Genomic DNA, 21,899 nt, shown 5'->3' on the forward strand with positions numbered 1-21,899 from the left:
CTAAGTGATGAGATGGAATACCATTCTTTTTTCAAATAAAATAGTTATTTTCCTACCAAGTTTCTGAGAAAAAATCGGACCATCTTGGCAGATCTTTACAGAAGTGGTCACTGCAGATTCAGAGCTTCAAAGGGAAAGGTTGATGTTTCCATTCTGGAATCATCTGTTCATTGCTGAGTGTGTATCAACACATGGAAGTTTGACAAATCTGATCAAAAAAGAAGTTAAATGAGGGACAAACCTTGAGTCATAGCAATCTTAGGGAGACACAAGCTAGTAAGGATATAAGGGATAAGTGGAACCATGGAAAGTATTAACAGAGATAGAAAAGGCAGGCTAGTCCATAGTTGCCAGGTGGGGAAAAGCAATCTGTCACATGAACATGGCAGGCAGTCTCAGGACACAGTGCAAGCACATAGTTCCTATTCTCAACACATACTGTCTTCTGGATTCCAGATTTTCTCAAGCAATGAGAGTTTAAAGCAAAGCTCTCAAAAGTCTCTTATTCACTTGGTATTTGACCTAATGCAAACGACGTTTTACTCTCTCAAGGCTTCAAAATACCATGGCATTCACTTGTCAGATAGCAGTCAAAGGCTTCATGAGTCAACGATGTGTCCACTTCCAGCCAGCCAGGACACTGACTGCTGCAGAACAGTGCCAGATCTCCTGATCCTTTTCTCTCTCTTGCTCCCTTCACTTCTCAGTCTTTCTTCAACTTCTTTCTCTGCCTTATATTATTCCTTCCCTCCTTTCAGATTTTCTTCTAGATTTAAACCCTTGCCATGCCAGTCTTAATAGATCATGGGACTATGTAATGGCAGCACCTAGTCAGTTTATTGTTTAGTGTAATTAGAGACTAAAATCTGGTGATCCACAAAATTCATAAAATATACAGGATCACCTCTTCATCCTCATACTGTGTATATTGTTTCTTTTTTCTCACTGTGATGTGTGATTCCCCTCTGTATGCTATGGATATGTTTTATTACCATAGGTTAATGAAGAAGCTGCTTTGGCCTATGGCATGGCAGAATATATTTATGTGGGAAAACTGAACTGAATGCAGGGAAAACAAAAGTGGAGTCAGGCAGATGCCATGTAGCCACCAAAGGAGAAAGACACCAGAACCTTACCAATAAGTCACAGCCTTGTTGCAATGCACAGATTAATAGAAGTGGGTTAATTTAACATATAAAAGCTAGCTAGGAACATGCCTAAGACATTAACCAAACAATGTTGCAATGAACATAGTTTCTGTGTGATTATTTGGGCCTAGGCAGCCAGGAAACAAAAGCGCAGTCTCCCTTACATTGCTGTTTCCTACTGTGCTTGACATCGGTGAAGAAATGTTTTAAGAAAGCCAGATCTAAATATGAGTGAGTACATCCCATGCTCCTTTTTTTGGGGTCTGGCTTACCTCACTCAGGATAGTGTTTTCTATTTCCATCCATTTGCATGCAAAATTCAAGAAGCCCTTGTTTTTTTACTGATGAGTAGTACTCTAATATGTATATATTCCATACTTTCTTCATCCATTCTTACATTGAAGGGCATCTGGGTTGTTTCCAGGTTCTGGCTATTACAAACAATGCTGCTATGAACATCGTAGAGCATATACTTTTGTTGTATGATAAGGCCTCTCTTGGGTATATTCCCAAGAGTGGTATTGCTGGGTCCAGGTTTCTAGCCATAAACAAAGGACATTGAGCCTATAATTAGTGATCCTAGAGAAGCTAAATAAGGAGAACCCAAAGAAAAACATACAGGTATCCTCCTGAATAGTAACCTTCATCAGGCGATGAAAGGAGACAAAGACAGAGACCCACATTGGAGCACCGGACTGAAATCTCAAGGTCCAAATCAGGAGCAGAAGGAGAGAAAGCACGAGCAAGGAACTCAGAACCGCAAGGGGTGCACCCACACACTGAGACAATGTGGATGTTCTATCGGGAACTCACCAAGGCCAGCTGGCCTGGGTCTGAAAAAGCATGGGATAAAACAGGACTTGCTGAACATAGCGGACAATGAGGACTACTGAGAACTCAAGATCAATGGCAATGGGTTTCTGATCCTACTGCACGCACTGGCTTTGTGGGAGCCTAGGCAGGTTGGATGCTCAACTTACTAGACCTGGATGGAGGTGGGGGTTCCTTGGACTTCCCACAGGACAGGGAACCCTGATTGCTCTTCGGGCTGAGGGGGGGGACTTAATTGGGGGAGGGGGAGAAATGGGAGGTGGTGGCGGGGAAGAGACAGAAATCTTTAATAAATAAATAAATTAAAAAAAAGAAAGCCAGATCTAATGGCTATTTGTCCTCCTTTTTTCCAGGAGGGAGATGTTCCAAAAAAGACTGCTCCTGCCACCATTACTGTCACCAATACAGCTATTGCCACTGCTACTGTCACTGCTACTGCCATTGTTACTGCCACTGTCACAGCTACTGCTACCACCACTGCCACGGCCACCACCACAACGACCACCACTACTATTTCTACCGTCACCTCTACAATCACTACTGGCCTTATGGATAGTAGTCACCTGGAGATGACATCCTGGGCAGCCCTGCCCCTCCTGTCTAGCAGCAGCACCAATGTTCGAAGACCCAAGCTCACTTTTGATGACTCGTATGTTCTTCCCAGATTATTGCAGATCTAGTTTGGGAGTGGTGATTGGGGATGAGGAGAGTATGGACTTTCTAGTGCCGTGCATGTGTTTCTTCATTTAAAAGTTCATATCCGCTCTTGTAATGTTAAATGAAAGCCCCTTGCACATGCATACTCCCATCTCTAGTAGGAAATGTCTTTAGGCCACTTTAATCCTAGATCTTTGCTACTGTTTCCCAAGGTGGAGTCCTCCTTCTAGGCCATTTTTGTTCATTCTTATTCATGACTTCAGTTATATAGAGAAATTTATAGCTAGGTTTTATATGACATGTTTGGGCAACTGTAACAAGTGGGCTTAGAGAATAAAGGTTTCTTAGAGAATAATAGGTTATCCTGCAATTCAAAGTCCAGTTATAGTGTCATTTCAAGGTTCCTATCAGTATTATATATGAGTGAGTGGCAATATTAGTATGTTTTTATCAAGCCTCATGTAGGAATGAATTTATAGCCAAAAATATTCGTACTATTCCTTTTCTCAATGAAAAGATGAACCACTGGTTTGTAAAAGATCTTATTTTGTTTGTTTAGTGTTCACAATGCTGATTTTTACATGCAAGAGGCTAAGAAGCTGAAACACAAAGCTGATGCACTGGTAGGTTTCCTTCTTCTCATTGCTTCACCCTACTGAAGTGTGATGTTCTAAATGGAAACAAGGAATAAATGCATTTTTGCAAATGGGGCAAACTTGAAGTAGCACCACCTAGACCTTTTTAAAGCATTGCTGCACTTACATGGAGATAGTGAATTCTGCAGTACCCTGATTCCCAAAGTTCTTTGGACCTGGGTTCTCAGGTTATTATTTTTATCACTTTTTCTCCCTTTGGACCAACTTTAGAAAATCATTCATACGTACCATTGTCATGGTATTTTATATGAATTGCTCTGGGTATGATGGGAGCTTCTGTTGGGTCCAATAAACCAAATCTGGGGTAGAAAGATGGAAGGTGTTGAGTCTTAAAAATAGGTCTTAACCTTTGATTTGGAGAAGTGTAAGCTACATAAAAAGTTCAGATTCTTCCTGCATTTGCTTCTATGTACTGAGAGCAAAGTTCATAGTCAGGCTTTTGTCTTCTGATCACAGGATGATTATGCTATCATCTTGATTTCTCATGAAATAACTCTATCTCTCAGGATCTTAGTTGAGCTATACTAGTGATAAGCTTACTATGTTGAATCATTTATCCTAACTGATCCTCATAACAAGGGGTCTCAACCATATGTTGCAGCCATTTGAGTTGCTCAAGCTACATCCAAAAAACAATGAAAGACAAATTTACTGGACTGAGGTCCTGCCATAATAACCAACTGACTTCCAAATCCAACTGTTTAAGAATCATGGTCCTAAAGACAGTCTTAGGGTTAGATACCTCATTGCTTACTGTATCGCAGAACAATTGCAAATATCAGTTCAATGGCATTATGAGGAAAAATACTATCCTCAAGCACTGCCTTGTGTCATTTCAGCTTTTAGCAAATTAAACAGCAGTGAGAAATGAAAAAAATAGGGAAGTAGCTGATGAAATAAGCAAAGGCAGTTGATATTGACCACACATTGGTTACGGTGAGCCTGATATGATATTGCATCACAGTTTTTGCAGTGCTAACTAGAGATAAAGGCTGAATTTTCTCCTGAAAACTATTTTCCTACACTACTACAGACAAAAACAACAAGGTTGGCTTGAGGATGCCATTGAAGAGACCTGGGTAGATTTTTGCCTATAATTACTGGATGATGGCCAACAATTTAAAAGCTACTGGGTAACAGTAGTGCTGCCTGCAAGACTAAGGGTTTTCTGCAAATGTTTTCATTTCTGGAATGAGAAAGTATATGAATGTCCCTTTTACAAGGTGGCACATGGAATGATCAAGAGACCTTGATGCACACGTGAGACCATTAGAAAAACTAAGAAATATCAAACCTACAGAGATCCCCGAATATATGGTTAAGGTATTGAATCATGGACAGCTGTGAAGATATTATTTTCATGGGGGCAAAAATTGATTCTTAAAGTGTAAAAAATACTACTACCTAGATCTGGACCATTCAAAACAACCACATAAAGAGATACTCAGTATTTTCTTTTGTGAAAACTTCGTTGGTGGTATATAAATGTCTTTGGAAATTCTTTGGAGAAGTATGATCACAGGGGTAAAGTTTGAGACATAATCAGAATGATATTTTCCTTGAGGTTTTTAATCTATCTTCCTGTTACAAAAATATTTCTAGTTCAAACCTTTCAATTTTGGAATGGAGAAACTGAAGTTATCTGGCACTATGGCTATGTAATTTTCTTTCTGGACTTCAATATTTGCTCCTTTTGGAAAAAGATAGGTTGAGTCTTGATAATATTTAATTATCATTCCAGCTATGGGTTGTGAATTAAAACTCACCTTCAAGGACCATAATATACACATTAATTCCCCAAAGGGAAAGCTAGTTAAGTCTGAAGACATATGGAAATCATCTAATAAGACAAAATAGAAAGAAACTAGTTTATAGCTATGCACTTAGGTTTCTATAACAAAAAGTTGAAATAATGAAAAGTGATATTTCTACCCAACAGCTACACAAAATATCACAGAATTTCTTTAGTAAATGTATTAAATCATTTTTAGAAGTGAGCTACTCTGTCATTTAAAAGTTGAAATCTTCATAATTGCATACACAATATTTTGTTAAAAATTAAAATAGTTAAATCTGCATTATAGTGGTTATTTGACATAAGGCTCGATATTAGTAGAATTCCTACATCCAACTATCAAAAATTGAAAATGTAAAACCCTATTAAAATGCTCACTATGAAAGTGTCATATATAATATTCATTACATGTGAAAAAGAAATCAGTATGGCTAAATCAGTTTATCATGATCATTATCAAGGCTAAAACCTTTTGCAATAAAATTTTACTAAAAAATATTTGCCAGTGCTATATTTTTGGGCTTTTCGACACTATTTCAACCCATCATTTCCAATAAGAATGATGTGCTTTCTGTCAACTATCATACTGGAGCTTCTCAGTTTTCAGTCTCTTGCTCTCCACCTTGAGATTGGGTTGATGACATTCTAAAGCAAGAAGCAGCCTATGAAGATAACCAAAGCAAGGCTTAATTGCAAGATCTGACTAAATGATACTTCAGTCTCTGGTCAGTTCTGTACATTTGGTGATTAGAAACTAGTCAAGAAATTTGTTTAGATTTTGGTTGGCCCAAATGTAACTGAAACACCAACAGTTATGCCATAATCCATTTTGATACCTTAGCAGCATTTTCCTTTTTTCCAATCAGTCACAGTCAGGGCAATAGAGCATTAAACTAGTTCCTTCATCATTAATACCAATTTGCACACTGTCCTCTCTCCATTTCAGGGTTTCTCAGATGAACATCTGGAATATCTAGTTCTCCATTGCAGAGGTTGTCCTTTGCATTTCAGAAGGCTTAGGAGCCTCTCTATTCTCTGCCTACTAGGTGACTCCTATCCCCAGTGCTAACTACCCATAGTACCTCTGTCTAATGATAAGTGCTCCCTGGAAAATGGGAACAAAATTATTCACAGCTGTGAATTGTTCATTTATCTTAAGGTGAAAAAAGACTATCACATTGACAGTCATTTTCCTGTTTCAGTTTGAGAAATTTGGCAAAGCTGTGAATTATGCTGATGCAGCGCTCTCCTTCACTGAGTGTGGCAATGCCATGGAACGTGATCCTCTGGAAGCAAAGTCACCATATACCATGTATTCTGAGACTGTGGAGCTCCTCAGGTAAATAGCTTTCCTAGACTCATATTCCCAAAAGTAATTTTATACAGAGTTAGAAGCTGTTAATGCTTTTTGCTTAAATATCATTTCCACAATTAATGTGTCCAAAAGTCACTGTAATTAGTTCCTGCAATTTTATTAATGCCATAGAATATTTATAATTGATGGACACTGTTTTATAAATTATTCCCTTTAGAGGTTATAATGTGAGTCTGATAATTTGTAATATTCATTAATTTAAAATTAAGATGTCACAGGTGAAAGTAAAGTATAATCATTTTATCATGTGGCATTGGCTTGCCTTTTCAAAAAAAAAACTAGTGCTCTCCAGATTTATGTTAAGAGCCATGTTTTCTAAGGCCTTCTGTTTGGGTTATAATAAAAGGAAGGAAGGACTGGAAAGATATCTCTTTGGGTAAAGGTGACTGCCACTAAGACTGACAATTTGAGTTTGATCTCAAAGGCCCAGACGCAGAAAGGAAAAAATTGACTTGTGTAAGTTGTCTATTGATCTACAAACATGGACTGTTGCATATACACAATAATAAATAAATAAATAAATAAATAAATAAATAAATAAATAAGGGATCATTTTTAATAGGAAGGAAACAACACTCTCCTTTGGGATATTGAAGATCTTAAGTATATAGCAGAATTTTCATGCATCTGGAATAAGAAATTCAGATAGAGAGTTGGCAGGGCTGAAGGTCAAGAAGAAAGGAAGATAGTGTAGGAAGATATATTAACTGCATATATTGTTGTATTCATATTTTAATGAAAATTTATGATGCCTTGGTAGAGTAAAAAATTTTCATTTTATTTATTTATTTATTTATTTATTTTTAAAAATTATTTTAAAAACAATCTTTTCTCATTTTACATACCAACCTCAGTTTCCATTCGCTCCCATCCTTCAACTCCCCCCATCCCCATCTACTCCTCAGAGAGGGTTAGACTTCAACAAAGTATGACACATCACTTCGAGGCAGAAACAAGGCACTCCCTGCTATATCTATGCTGAGCAAGGTATCACTCCAAAGAAAATGGACATTAGGAATAAATCCTGGTTTCACTGCCAGTGGCCCCACAGACTACCTAAGCCACACAACTGTCATTCACATTCAGAGGGCATAGTTTGGTCCTATGCAGGCTTCCCCACTGTCAGTCTGGAGTCAGTGAGCTCCCACTAGCTCAGGTCAGCTGTTTCTGTGAGTATCCCCATCATGGTCTTGACCCTTTTGCTCATATTATCACTTCCCCCTCTCTTAGATTAGACTTTGGGAGCTCTGTCCAGTGCTTAGCTGTGGATCTTTGCATCTACTTCCATCAGTTGCTGGATGGAGGTTCTATGATGACAAGGTAGTCATCAATCTGATTACAGAGGAAGGCCAATTCAGGCACCCTCTCCATTATTACTTAGGGTCTTAGCTGGAGTCATTCCTGTGGATTCCTGAGAATATATTAGACATAAAGCAAAGGATAACCAGCCGATAGTCCAAGACCCTAGAAAGCTAGGTAACAAGGAGAATCCTAAGAGAGGCAAATATGGATCCTCCTGGGAAGGGGAAATAGACAAAATCTCCTAAGAAAATTAGGACCATGGGGGGTGCAGAGAAGGGAGAGTGGAAAGGGAGGGGGGAAGCAGATGGGTGCGTAGAACATGAAGGAATAGTATGGTTGAGAAGGGGGAAGAATAGAGAGGGAGAGCAAGGAAAGCAATATCTTGATTGAGGGAGCCATTATGGGGCTAGCGAGGAACCTGGTAGAGTAAAATTTATTGCAAATCAAAAAGAAAAGGAAAAGGAGGTAGAACAAGTACTCACTCTAGTATTTTTCAGTGATTTGAAAATCTTAGAACAGGAATTTAAGCTTTCCCTAAATAGTAGACATGTACCACAGTTCACTGCATGGACACAATTAACATTTCTTATACTGAGGATAATACCTAGACCCTTGTTCTTGCTGTATAAATACTCTACCACTGATCAATATCCATCAACCACCAAATTACATTCATCTGGGTGAGTAGGTTTTTTTGTTTTTTGTTTTTATCTGAGAGGTTCTTCTATTCTATTCCTGCCAGCTCCATTGCTTAGCAATGCAAGGCTTGCTTTATATTATCAGGCTTTTTTATACATAAACTGTTAAATAACTTCAGATCTTTGTGCAGAAGCCTTCAAACAAACACTGGACAGATTTATCTTGAGAATTTCCCAAAGAAAGTATTCCGAAGAGTAAATATAGAGAATACTATAAACACCATAGAACTGAAGGTTTTTAAAATTAATTTTTGTAAGTGTACAAAATAAGACCTTTCGTTATATATATTATACGGATCTCATGGTACTTTGATCATATTGCCCCTACCTCCTTCCTTTTTCCCCTCCCTTTCTAGCTGGTTCCTTTCCTCTTCTCAAATAATCCTCCTTCATGTTATATAACATAAAATATATAAACAAAACAAATATTTGTAATTAGTTTATAATTAAATCTGTACATGAAAGGCAATGTACATTATGACATTTTTCTTCTTACCTTCTCTTGTTCCCATTACTCTCTCTTTGTACAACTTTCTATTAATATATTACTACCTAGTAATATTATTATCTAGTAATATATTACTATTACTATATTCATATATTATTATTACTACTACTTTTAGTTATAATAATAAACAAAGTTTGATTCCAAGGAAAGATACAACCTTGCCCTTCGGTCATTCAACCATGTTTGTCTTGGAGATATTCCTTAGTCAAAAATATAATTTTTGCAAAAGTATAATAAAAATTTATGGCAAAAGTGAATGAAAAATGAACAAACAATTTGTGTTCCTTGACTCACTCAAATATGCAAATTCAGACAATGTATGCTATGTTGACAAGAAAATGTTCATACTTATTTAAAACCAGATGAAAGAAAATTATATTGTAGGCCTCTTCTGTATTGCTGATGAGAATAGAAATTCATCACTGAAAATTGCAAACAATTTGGAAATATATAAAAAAACCCACATGAGAAAACATATATATCTCTGGATACAGGGTTTCAATCTCTGAAAATATGAATTTCCTTAAAGACATTTTCACAATACTGAATTATTATACTTTTCCATTATTGAATAAAACAAACAACGTCTGCCCCATCACAAAAAAAAATGCTTTATTGCCTCAAAATGAGACAAGGCGGCAACTCAAGGAAAGTTAAAAGAACTATTAGAATTCGGTTTATTTAATGTTGATCTGAAAGTTACAGTTTACTAAGTAAAATAGTGGAATGGCAAAACAAAGGAAAATATAGAAAAACATAACAGTATTGTAGAACACAATACATATATGTATAGATAGATAAACACATGTATGTATATGACAACAATCAATAAGAAGCAACAAAAATCATAATAGAAGAGTAATTAATTATATCATAAAACATTCAAAACTGCTTTGCAGCCATTGATACATAAGAGCGATGAAGTCTAAGCACTGACATGCAAATGTGAAATCATATTAATGTATAATGAAGGCCTGAGCTGAGTGGTAAATGCTTGCCTATCATGTGGGATTCCCTGGATTTGATCTCCAGTACTTCAAAACACTTAAATCATGCTGCCTAATTACATACAAATTACAATAAAAAATGTGCATGCATCTAAATCAAAGTAGAAGGAAATAAGATTGGAACTGTAATTGTGAAAGGGTGAGATTATGGGTGTCTTCCTTCTCTACATTTTTTTCTTTCTTATTACTTTTTAAAGAAACATATTCTCTTCTAAAAGTACATAAGCAGTGGCTGTACAGATGGTTTAACAATTAAGAGCACTTGCTGTTCTAGCAAAGAACCCAGGTTCTGTTCCTAGCATATTCACATGGAGTCTCACAGTTGCCTATAGCTCCAGTTCCTGGGATTTCAACACCCTCTTCTCTCCTCTATGGGCTCTATATATGTAGCACCTGGTACACATAAAATTGTACAGACACACTCACACATAAGATTAACCACTCTTATAATTCACAAGTTAGACACCAAATTACATTGTGATAAAAAGATGAAGAGAATCATTAAATCATTCTTTCTTAAATTCTTTCAAAAATACATTTCCTTATTTATAAAATAACTATAATTTAATCATTACATCACCTAATAGTACTGACAGAAATATATTTTGTGGAATCTTGGTGAAAGTTAATGGAGAATTTATTGACATTCTCTCTAAAGTCACTATTTTAAATTTGATTTTTGAGGTAATTAAAGATTCACATGCAGTCGTAGGAACTAATACAAAGAATTCTTGAGTACCCTTCATCAGATTGCCTCCATAATAATAACCTCTGTAGCTGAAGTTCAGGATCATAATCAGGGCACTGGCATTGGCATAATACATGGACTTCATCAGATTTCATCAAGGAAGTTTTTTATTTCAGATTTCCCCCAGTTTTGCATGATCTTATTTATACATTCTCTTTATTTTTATTTATCATATTTTCTGTGATTTGCATATTTTTAATGAGAGAAATTTCTATTGGGAATAAAATGACTTGAAATGAATTAGGTCTTCAGGCCCATTTCACCAACTGAAAATCCACTATTGAGTCACTTTTGAACGTGGTTGCAATTAGGGGATGATTGCAATATGAATACAGTGTTTAGTAGTACAATATTATCTGGAAGAGATTTTTATTGTTCTCTTCCCAACAATACATTGGTTATAGAGGGAGAATCCTGTTTTTTATTTCAAATAATTAGAGTTGTTCTTAGTCCTGGGAATCTATAATAGAAATGTATTTGTGAAAACAAGAATGCACCACAATGACTTGACATTTCAGTAATACAGCTGTCAAAGAAAGTTAGATATATTACATTATAAAAATACCACTTCTTGCCATGTAACAATGGAAAGCAGCCACATCAAGTATATAAGTCCCGTTACTGAAAACGTTCTTTCAACAGATTTTGAGAAGTTACCATGAAAGCAGAGCAGATAGCATGCTGAGAAAATTCAAAGTCTTGAGTGGGGATGAGCCAGGGCCCCTGGTGCTCTGGAGAGGCTGTTATAAGTAGCAAATAAGAGGATACGATAGGCTCTCTATTGCCTTCCATAAATGAGGGCTAACCCACACAGCCTGCATGTGTACTTCAATTTTTTTTTCTGCTACGGTGAACTCAATTACTTATTCTGCTATAAGTACCTGTGAAATTGCATTAAAGCTTAGACAATGATTTTATGCAATGAATTGATTTCTCAAGACTGAATGCTCAGAATGAGTTGTGCTCAACTAGAAGAAAAAAAAGCAAAGAGAACTTTTTGATCTTTTATCACAGCATCATGGAACAGTGATAACTAAAGAAAATGAAAAGGCAAAATATACAAGCCACATAAAGTAGGGTTGTTTAGACTTAAAAATGGTATGAAATCAGTCCTTCAAAACACACACACACACACACACACACACACACCAAACGTGCATGCATGCATGCACACATTTTTATAAAAGAACATATATAAAGTTTGAGCCATTAGAAGAGAATTTTTACCTGATTGAGATCTCCCTAGCGAATGTCAGACGTGGTTCTTTATTATTCCCTCATCTGTCATAAAGTGAACTGAGACGGACATACTTGCTTACCTTGCATAGAAAACAAATATTGTTTACCTAGCAAGCTCATAGAGACAATATTTTGCCAGCCAGCATTCATACATAGCCAGAAACTCGAGGATATTCTACAGCATTATTCTAGAACATGAACCCATGATTAAACTGTCTTTTGTAGAGTTCAGTTCTCGATGTCACATCAGGTCCCATTATGCTGTATGGATTACCCTTTTGTATATGGTTTTTAGAAAGGACCAGTCTGACCTGTGCCTTAAAGAAAAAGCGGAGAGTCTAAGTCATTTGGGTAATCAGAATTTTGAAAGGTCAAATGCCACTTGAGTATGTCTTTTTTTCTCTTCAAAGGTATGCAATGAGGCTGAAGAACTTTGCAAGCCCCTTGGCTTCTGATGGGGACAAAAAGCTAGCAGTATTATGGTGAGTTTCACGAGGCCGCAAGAAAAGTGCTGAAACTGCAGCAGGATGCGAACATGCTGCATCAACTTAAGCAGCTTATTCCAGATGATTATTCTGGCTTTCCAGTGAACTGTTAAAGGATAACTAAGAGATTTCTTCAGTCACTGACTGAACGTCTACTTCCCCCTTAATTTATACCCTTATCAAAATGGGATTGAAATAATTCCACTTCATTTACTAAGTGTCTTTATTTACACATGTTCCTGAAACTGAGATTAGACGACTGACTGCAAAATATGAATGTGTATTTAGCAGTGCAGTCTTCTTAAGGCACTGTTGCTAACTTAATCCTTTTCTCTTCACGCAGCTACCGATGCTTGTCACTTCTCTATTTGAGGATGTTTAAGCTGAAAAAGGATCATGCTATGAAGTACTCCAGATCACTGATGGAATATTTTAAGGTAATTCTTATTTTGTATGATTTGTGGGTAAAGGGTGATCAAAACCCGAATGAAATATGCTGGGCATGTTAGCAGATGTCAGATGACTAAGGGAAGACAGATACTGCCTGCCACAGGCCTGCCCCCTTTTACTCCAGCTGGCCACAGTCTTCTGATTCCCAAGTGAGAAGGTGCAGCAATGCTGAAGGCCTATAACAGCCTCTTGACTGCAATTAGAGGAGATGCATTCTGCCTGCCATCAAGGTGATCATAATTTGTGTCTGTGGGTGTAACTAATCTCTCATCTTAAAAAGGCCTGTGCTGGATGGTGGTGCTGCATGCCTTTAATCCCAGCACAGAGGAGGCAGATGCAGGCAGATCTCTTTGAGTCTGAGCCCATCCTGGTCTACAAGAGCTAGTTCCAGGACAGGCTCCAAAGCTACAGAGAAACCCTGTCTCAAAAAAACAAACAAATAAAAATAAATAAATAAACAAAAAATTAAAAAGACCATCTAAGAAATCCTTCAGCAGGGACAAAAGTCACCATAGCTACACTGACAATGTATGGACATCTCTCTATGCTTCTCTAAGTGTTTTGCTCACTGAAAACCTCGGAGTGTTGTAGTTTCCATCTAAGGCATTTGATTCTGTTGGTTACCAAAGAAAACAAATGGACAAAATCATCCTCTAGTGAACTGAGGTTGTTTGTTTTTGTTTTTGTTTCAATTTACAAACAAGCAAGAGAGGTAACCACAAAACACAATGCCAACATTTGGGAATGAACCCACGTAAAAATCCAAGCAGGAGCGTGCCACTAAGCTTGGCTACTCCGTGCTCCAATATGGCATTTGTCTACTCCTACTGGCCACAACTGAAAATTGAGGTGGCTTACTGCTCCTTCGTTTTGGCCCATCTGGAAAATGATTTTTTGCCAAGTACATGAGACCCCTTGGCCACATTTCACCTAGCGGTTATCTGAAGTGAACTACGTCATGACCTTGCAGCAAATATCCTGTAAGTACTAGTGTCTGTCTGAATCATCTGGGACCCATCTGAAAACATGAGCAAGATCCCTAGTGACTATGTGGTATGGATAGAATGCCATAAAGCTAGGGCTTATGTGGGCGAAAGGGATCGCATGCAATAGTTTTCTGGTCCTGTCTTAAGTCTACCTTCTCACAGTGTACAGTAGAAAGATGGGTCTTGAATTTCATTCGACATCCAACATCCCCAGATGGCCAGGTCCCATGCCCCAAACACGTGTCCTGGGATAGGGCCTGAGAATGTGCGTTTCTAGCCAGTTTCCAAGTCATTCTCATGATGCTGGCTTTGTCGTCTTCCTGATAGCCACTCTTCTAGTATCTGCCCTCCGTGCCTTGTCAGGGAATTGGAAACTATCGAGCAGGTATTAAGTAACCCACCTGCCTGTGGATGTGCGGTGCTCATTTAGTCAAGTCTTCAGAATGCACACTATGTCTAGCTTTCTGTGACACCAAGGTAGCACTGAACTCTTATTGGATTCTAGAAAGTGGTGATTCTCTCTCTCTCTCTCTCTCTCTCTCTCTCTCTCTCTCTCTCTCTCTCTCTCTCTCTCTCTCTCAAATATTCCTTTTGCAAAGGGGGCTGGACTGGAGGCCAGAAGGCAGTAGAAGACACACAGTCTGGCACCAATGGCCAAGAGCAGACCTGGCTCAGATTCTTGTCACAAGGAGCTTGATCCCTGCCCTGTCATGGTGGTGGTGTGCTGAATATCAGGGTTTTCTCTGATCCACAAGGCTCTAACCAGATACAAAAAAAACAAAACAACAAAAACACCCCCTAGAAAGCCAGTGCTTTAAATCAGCCAGATTCTGTCAGCGAAACAAGAAAAGGTTTTGAGTTCTAACTACCTTTGCAATGCAGTCCTGGACCAGTTGCATTGCTAAACAGAGAAAACCGCCAACCATGAACATTTATTTGCATGTAAAGACCACTAATCACAATGAGTCCTGAAAACAAACAAGCAAAAAAATGTATTGCTTGGCTCTGACATCTTCCTTAGTTATCAGACATTACAGTCAAACCTGTATCCAAAAGCTTGCAACTAAAGTTAAAGGTGAAAAGCTTACTTGTACTCTCTGAAGGGCTTGTTTTGCAGAATAAATTTCAGATGAGGATAATTAAACCACTTCTTGGAGAACTGAGTCTAATTTCACTGGGCCTTTTAGTATATAAAATCTTTCATCAAGTGACTTTCATGGTCCTGATTGGAGCCCACTGATTATCCTAACCAGCTATTTTCATCGAGTGTGTGTCGTGGTGTGCTGATGTGCACATACATCCAAGTTCTGCATCCCAAAATGCTGCAATCAATATTAATGTACTCTAAATCACACTTACATCTGTTTCAGAATTAATAAACACAAAATAGATGTCCTTATTTCCCCCTCTCTCTCTCTCTTTCAGCAAAACGCTTCAAAAGTTGCTCAGATACCATCTCCTTGGGTAGGCAATGGAAAGTAAGTATCCTACCAAAAATTGCTTTTTCATGAAAATGAATGATTGGATAGACCCCACATATTTTGCATTGATTGCTCAAGAGTGAAGGACAATTTCAAGGCAGCAGTTATTTTTTGTGCACACGCAATTCTAGCCAAATTTCAGCTGTTGGAGAGACAAAAAAAGTTTCAAATGATGTGGTTCCTTTAAGATCTATAAACTAAATTATGACCATAAAATATCTGCTAATGAAATAGCAAGTCACATGCCATTTCTGTGAGGTGGCAGAAAGTTAAATCCACTGCAATGATTTGTCAATGATCCACTTGGTAATGAAAAGTGAATGGAATATTCATGGATATATGGCAAGTGATATTTACTAAAACCTAAGGAATAATAAAGTTGAAAATGTGAAGGTACATAGTCAATAATCTGGGTCTTCATGAAGATTTTTAGATCAATACTAAAATACCTCGACCTAAATATAAAAAGATGTACTCTGATGCTGCTGTAAGACCTCATGGACGTTCCCAGACTTACATGTAGCCTTATTTAGAACCCTATCTGCTTGGGGTCCTTCCCTAGACTTCACAACACTACAATGAGAGTCTGAAGGAGACTTTTGCTCTAGACCTGAGGCTGCATACATCTCATTGATTAAACAAAATGGACCCCTCTTCTTCTAGTTTTGTCTTTCTCCCTCTGAATAATAGGGGTAAGGTCTTATGCCAACTGGGACCACAGAGGAGATGACCCTTATAGAGAGCCATTATGAATCCCACTTCAACTCCATCATGTACCTTTGCAAACTTTCCTGACTAGTCATGTCAATTCTAGTTTCAAAAAGTGTCCCATCCCTTCCAAGCCCATTTTCTACCAGTATGGGAAGAAAAAAGTATGTCAGTGGGCACATTCACAATGAGCCTGCTGTTACTGGTTTTACCATTTTTATCATATTAAAAATCTTGCACCTCTGATCAAAATGCCTTCCTCATGAGTAAAATAGCCTTTACTGTCACTTTATAAGTATCTCCAAAGTATACTCCAAAAGCAATGGGCCAGTGAACTCTGCTTTGAGATCATAAAACCATCAGAGTGAGGGAAGAGATCCATTAAAACCTACACATCAGTGCAATTACTGTGCTGAAAGGAAGCGCTGCTCCAATTGTTGAATTAGGTCTTACTCTTGACGAACAAAAAGGAAAGATGTTTCTCTCTCTCTCTGAAAGTTCAGAAAATAGAAATAATCATTGAGAGGCCCAGAGAAAGCTATTTTCTCTGACTACAGAATAAAGCAAGGGGAAGGTCAGGTAAACAGCCTGTAAAGAATCGCTGGGATTTTTTTTTCTGAAATGAAAGAACTCAAAATACATTCTAAGCCTGTGAGGTCATATGAAAAGACTCATTAAATGCTTCTCAAGGAGCTTCAGTCTGCATCCCCTTTAGTTAATAGTCATGTTTTGAAATAATCACATAGGAAGGATGTCACACATATTCAGCAACTACTTCAAATCCATTGGTTCCACACAGATGGGATCACCAAGATGAAGTCCATATGATCTCTGTATCACAGAAGAACACAGTTCACTGAAGAGAAATTACAAGTATAAGCAAAAGTTTAATGGAAGACCTATAGGAAGAGTTTGGGTGTTTGGCCTTCTTATCTCAAGCTGATAGATACCCTGGCTTCCCAATTAATAAGAATGGTGTGCTCCTTCAACAGACTCTCATAGCATGTTCCAGGGGCAGCACCCTGACTTAAAAGCCTCCTCACCTGGCTAGTGATTGAGGAGGGAACTGCCCAGAGGTGCTGCTCTCCACGTTACTCTTGCATGAGGCTGTCACAGGAAAACACATGGAAAGATGAGAGATGAAGAGGCAGTTGAGAGTAGGTTTGTCTCTGTTGTGACTGTGAAAAATGTCCAGAAAAGTAGTAGGGGAAAAGAGAAGGGCTTGGTAATTCCTATTTTGGGATTTGTAAATCCAGAAGAATAAACAAGTCAAATAATGGGAAAGAAAAGAGGAGAGGAAACAAACTTCCTGTTCAAATTAAAAATATAACAAAAATATTTGTATAAGTTTTGAAATACAACTCTGTGTGTGTGTGTGTATAGTTTAATAGTATTTCAAACTTAGTCTTCTTTCTCATCAAATCAATTGAAACTGCTTGTCTTTTCCAACCAGCACTAATTCACAAGCCACATAGAAATAGTTGGGCCAGATTTACAGATCCTTGACAGAGTTCTGGAAGTCATTATATAGAGAGGTTAAAAGAACTAGACAACCATCTCAAATGTTACAGAGAGATAACAAAAAGAACGAAGACAGGGATAACAATTGGAATTTGAAATTAGAAACTCATTTGAAGACTCCCTAAATGCTTTTCAGTAGACATGTGAGTGGTGAGTACTATGTTGAAGGAATTAAAAAGAATTTTTTTTTTTACTTGTTTGAGCAAGAACTTTGGTTGTCATGCAAAGACCATCATCCATATCAACTAAAACTGCCTCAACACCACATACAAACTTGGGAAAGGCAATAGTGGTATGAAAAAAACTTAGGAATCTGTGGAGAGCACTGAAAGTAAACTAATACAAACACAAAGATGATAGAAGTGGGTGTGTGTCAGATGGAATCTTTAGTCAAGCACAGAGAAGACTGAGGTAGCATGGTTTTTCTGACATAGAAAGGCCTTTGGAAGAAATTAGGTCTATCATCAATCTCTGATGCTCTGTGCAATTTGCAGCATGGCCCTCAGGAAGAAGCTTATTTCCTTGAAGTCTTTTCTCCAGTCTTTAAGACAATGGCAAGACAAACATCTGTGTTGGCAGGAGGCTAGTGATAATAATAATTAATTTCTAAGATCTATGCTCAGTGCCCTGATTTAAAAAACATAAAAAACAGCAACAAGACAACAGTGACTAAGGCTGCTGTCATAGTTATTGTTAGTCTCATTACCTCTTAAATCTATAAGGCATAACCAATCTTGCTCTCAAAAATATTACAGCTCTTAGTCTGGACTTGTTCTAGATTGCCAACTAATAATGTTTTTCCCCTTCACTGAAACAGTATGTGTATGTGTGTATCATATGTGTATGTACATGTGTATAAGCATGTACGCACAATTGTGGAGACCAAAGATCAGTATCTGATGTGGGAGAGTCTTTTTAGTTTAAACAGAAAAAGGGGAAATGTGGAAGAGTCTTCTGTTTTGTGTTGATTTCATTGGTTAAACAAAGAGACTGCCTTGGCCCTTCAATAGGACAGAAAATTATGTAGGCAGAGTAGACAGAACAGAATGCTGGGAGAAAGAAGCCGAGTCAGGCAGTCGCCATGATTCTCCTCTCTAAGACAGATGCAGGTTAAGATCTTTCCTGGTAAGCTACCACCTCATGGTGCTACACAGATTATTAGAAATGGGTTAATCAAGATGTGAGAGTTAGCCAGTAAGAGGCTGGAACTAATGAGCCAGGCAGTGTTTAAAAGAATACAGTTTCTGTGTAGTTATTTCGGGTAAAGCTAGCCGTGTGGAGCTGGGTGGGAATGCAGCCCACCGCTCCTACTACAAGTATCAGTGATCTTCCTCTAATCACTTGAAGCTTTATTTTTTTAAAGAAAGAATCTTTTACTGACTCTGGAGTTCCCTGACTGGCTATCTAATGAGTCCCTGAAATCTACAGATCACGACTTCCCAGCACTGAAATTATGGGTGCTAGCCATTATGCTTAGCTTTTAAGTGACTATTGGGATCTGAACTCAGTTCCTTAAGCTCACAGGGTAAGCACATTCCCCACTGAATATCTCTCTAGCTTCTTTATGTTTCTTTAAAATGAGGGGCCATTCATTGTTTCATTTGCCAAGCACTTATAGTATAACAAACACTCTGAAAGTGCATTTACAAATATCAATTACAGCAATGCAGATTGTTTTCTTTCTATGTTGCCGAGCATTTTATGACGGATACTAAATAAGGAAATTCAATTGGAATTCTTTGAACACATTATATGCCAGACAATGATCTAGAATGCTGTGATATAGCTTAGGATGAAATTGATGAAAATCCTAGTCCCTGTTTGTGTGTTCTGTTCTGTTAGAAGAGAAAAATAATTAAAAAATATCCAATATTTCAGTTTCATTCTTCTACATGGAACTATCAAGTCTGACAAACACAATTTGTTAACGATGCTGCCTTTTCTCCTGTGTGTATTTTTGGCTTCCTTGTCAAAACTCAAAGGGCCCTAGGTGTGTAGACTTATATCTGGGTCCTCAATTCAGACATTGATCAATGTGTCTGAAATTTTATGCCAGTATCATGCTATTTTTATTGCTATATTTCTGTAGTATAATTTGAAATCAGGAATGATGCTAACTCCAGCAGTTTCCTTATTGCTTTGGTTATCTTGGTGTGTGTGTGTGTTTCTAAATGAAATTTATGATTATTTTTCAATTGTTATGAAGAATTTATTGGAATTTCAGTGGAGATTACATTTTTCTGTAAGTTTCTTCTGGGAGGATGGACATTTTCACAAGATTAATCTTACCAATCCATGAGCATAGTAGGTCTTTCTGTCTTCTTCAATTTATTACAGTTTTATTATATTAGTGTAGTTTATGATTAATTGCATGGAAGAAACTAAAACAAGAGAAACAGGTACAAAAAATTGACTGGGGTAAAAAGAAAAGCAATGGCACAATCTTGAATAAATTTTTGGCAAAGGATAGTAGATCAGGCCGTGAAATATCTGACACTGAAAATTTCAAGCAAAGAGACATGGTAAAAAGTATGTGCCCCATGAGGTCAAGGGAGAGCAAGGGGACAGACAATGTGTTGATCTGATGATACATGTACATCATATATATAATAATCACATCAGGATATACAGAATTTTATGTTCCTAAATATGCTCTACTTCTGTTTGCTGGTAATTTTAGAATTCTTCTTCTTAAAAGAACATATTGCAAGTTCTCATTAAATTATACTTGTCCTACTGTGTTTAAAACACTACAACTTATTTCTCATATGTAAACTAGATTCTGGACCAGTTTTCAGATTCTTCCATCTTTTCCTCCTTAGCCTGTATTAACCATGCTTCTACTCATTGCATCTATGAGTGAGAATGTCTGTATTTCTAGCTATAAACTAACATTTAAGACTTAATGACAATCACTAAAGAAAGAGATTATAAAATAGCTTGTCTGACCTATGATGACAAAGAATTTTATTTTTATATCACTAAGTAGCTCTGCTTCTTAATGTTCCTTGGCGTGGGAGTTCCTATATCCTATCCCTGTTTTGAAAATAAATCATGCTATGGAGAAGCAGGAAACTATTTTAGAAATCATAAACATGGTGGGAAAACCCTCACATGTTCTTATACCACACAAATGCATAGCAAATTTGAAGATCTACCTTCCTACCAAGACTAGATCACACCATAGGTTAGACTCCATTGGCAAAAATACCTGAACTTTCTCTCATGACTGTAGACACAATCTCTATGTATCTGAAGAAGAGGATTTCAGATGGGTTGTTCATGGGACTTGTCAATATCACTTCAGCATCTTGTTATATGTGACCTATTTCCCAGTCAAATGCATGTGCCTCTATTCTTTGAGCATACGTAGACTGAGAAACACAGCTCCTGGGGAGATGCAAAGTTGTCAATAATAGAAGTTGGTAAGGGTTTGGAGCATGATATAGGGCTCTGTGATGATGGTCTGCAATGGTGAAGAGGATCCTTCAGACATGTAAACTCTTTTTTTTGTCTTTTTTTAAAATTGATTTGATTGAGCTATACATTTTTCTCTGCTCCCCTCTTTTCTTCTCCCCTCCTCTTCAACCCTCTACCATTGTCCCCATGCTCCCAATTTACTCAGGAGATTTTGTCTTTTTCTACTTCCCATGTAGATTAGATCCATGTATGTCTCTTTTAGGGTCCTAATTGCTGTCTAGGTTCTCTGGGGCTAAATGCCCCTTGACCAAAGAATGAATAAGGAAAATGTGGTACATTTACACAGCAGAAAAAAAATAATGACATCTTGAAATTTGCAGGCAAATGGATAGATCTAGAAAACATCATATTCAGTGAAGTAACCCAGACCCAGAAAAACAAATATCATATCTACTCACTCATCAGTGGCTTTTAGACATAAAGCAAAGAAAACCGGCCTACAATCCACATGTAGACTCTTAAATATAGTTTTCCCTCATTTCTGTTGTTTATGTGTTTGCTTTTTTTCCTAAGAGCCTTGATCTGGCTTTATTGCCTGTACTAGTTAGTTTTAAATGCCTATCCTCAACAACGTTCACTTCTGAGCCTCTCAGGCTTCTGCAACTATAGGAATGTGTCACCACATAGTGCTGCCGATTTCTTTTACTCCCTTAAAATGCCCTGCCCAAAGTGGATACATCTGTTCGGGAAGTTGCTCAAAGTGTGGCTGAAGAAAGGCTCCCTACGACTGGTGTGTAGATCTTGCTGTCATGCCTAGGACACTGCTCATTCATTCAGGCTTGTCTTTAGGCAACTCTACCTGGAGTTATCATGAGCTCAGGACC

At 37.6% G+C, this 21,899-nt stretch overlaps 1 protein-coding gene across 2 annotated transcripts in view; it reads left to right on the forward strand.

Annotated features, from left to right (window-relative positions):
• Aff2 (ALF transcription elongation factor 2) overlaps positions 1-21,899 on the forward strand; it is a 530,318-nt gene that overhangs the window by 498,526 nt on the left and 9,893 nt on the right. For both annotated transcript variants that reach the window (XM_075957146.1, XM_075957147.1), the window contains exons 13-18: positions 2,333-2,628; positions 3,196-3,259; positions 6,290-6,426; positions 12,375-12,446; positions 12,793-12,886; positions 15,311-15,363. In XM_075957146.1, the coding sequence (XP_075813261.1) occupies positions 2,333-2,628; positions 3,196-3,259; positions 6,290-6,426; positions 12,375-12,446; positions 12,793-12,886; positions 15,311-15,363 (716 nt within the window). The remainder of the gene's footprint in view (positions 1-2,332; positions 2,629-3,195; positions 3,260-6,289; positions 6,427-12,374; positions 12,447-12,792; positions 12,887-15,310; positions 15,364-21,899) is intronic.

The sequence above is a fragment of the Microtus pennsylvanicus genome, chromosome X (genome assembly GCF_037038515.1).
Source record: "Microtus pennsylvanicus isolate mMicPen1 chromosome X, mMicPen1.hap1, whole genome shotgun sequence".
NCBI classification, from domain to species: domain Eukaryota; kingdom Metazoa; phylum Chordata; class Mammalia; order Rodentia; family Cricetidae; genus Microtus; species Microtus pennsylvanicus.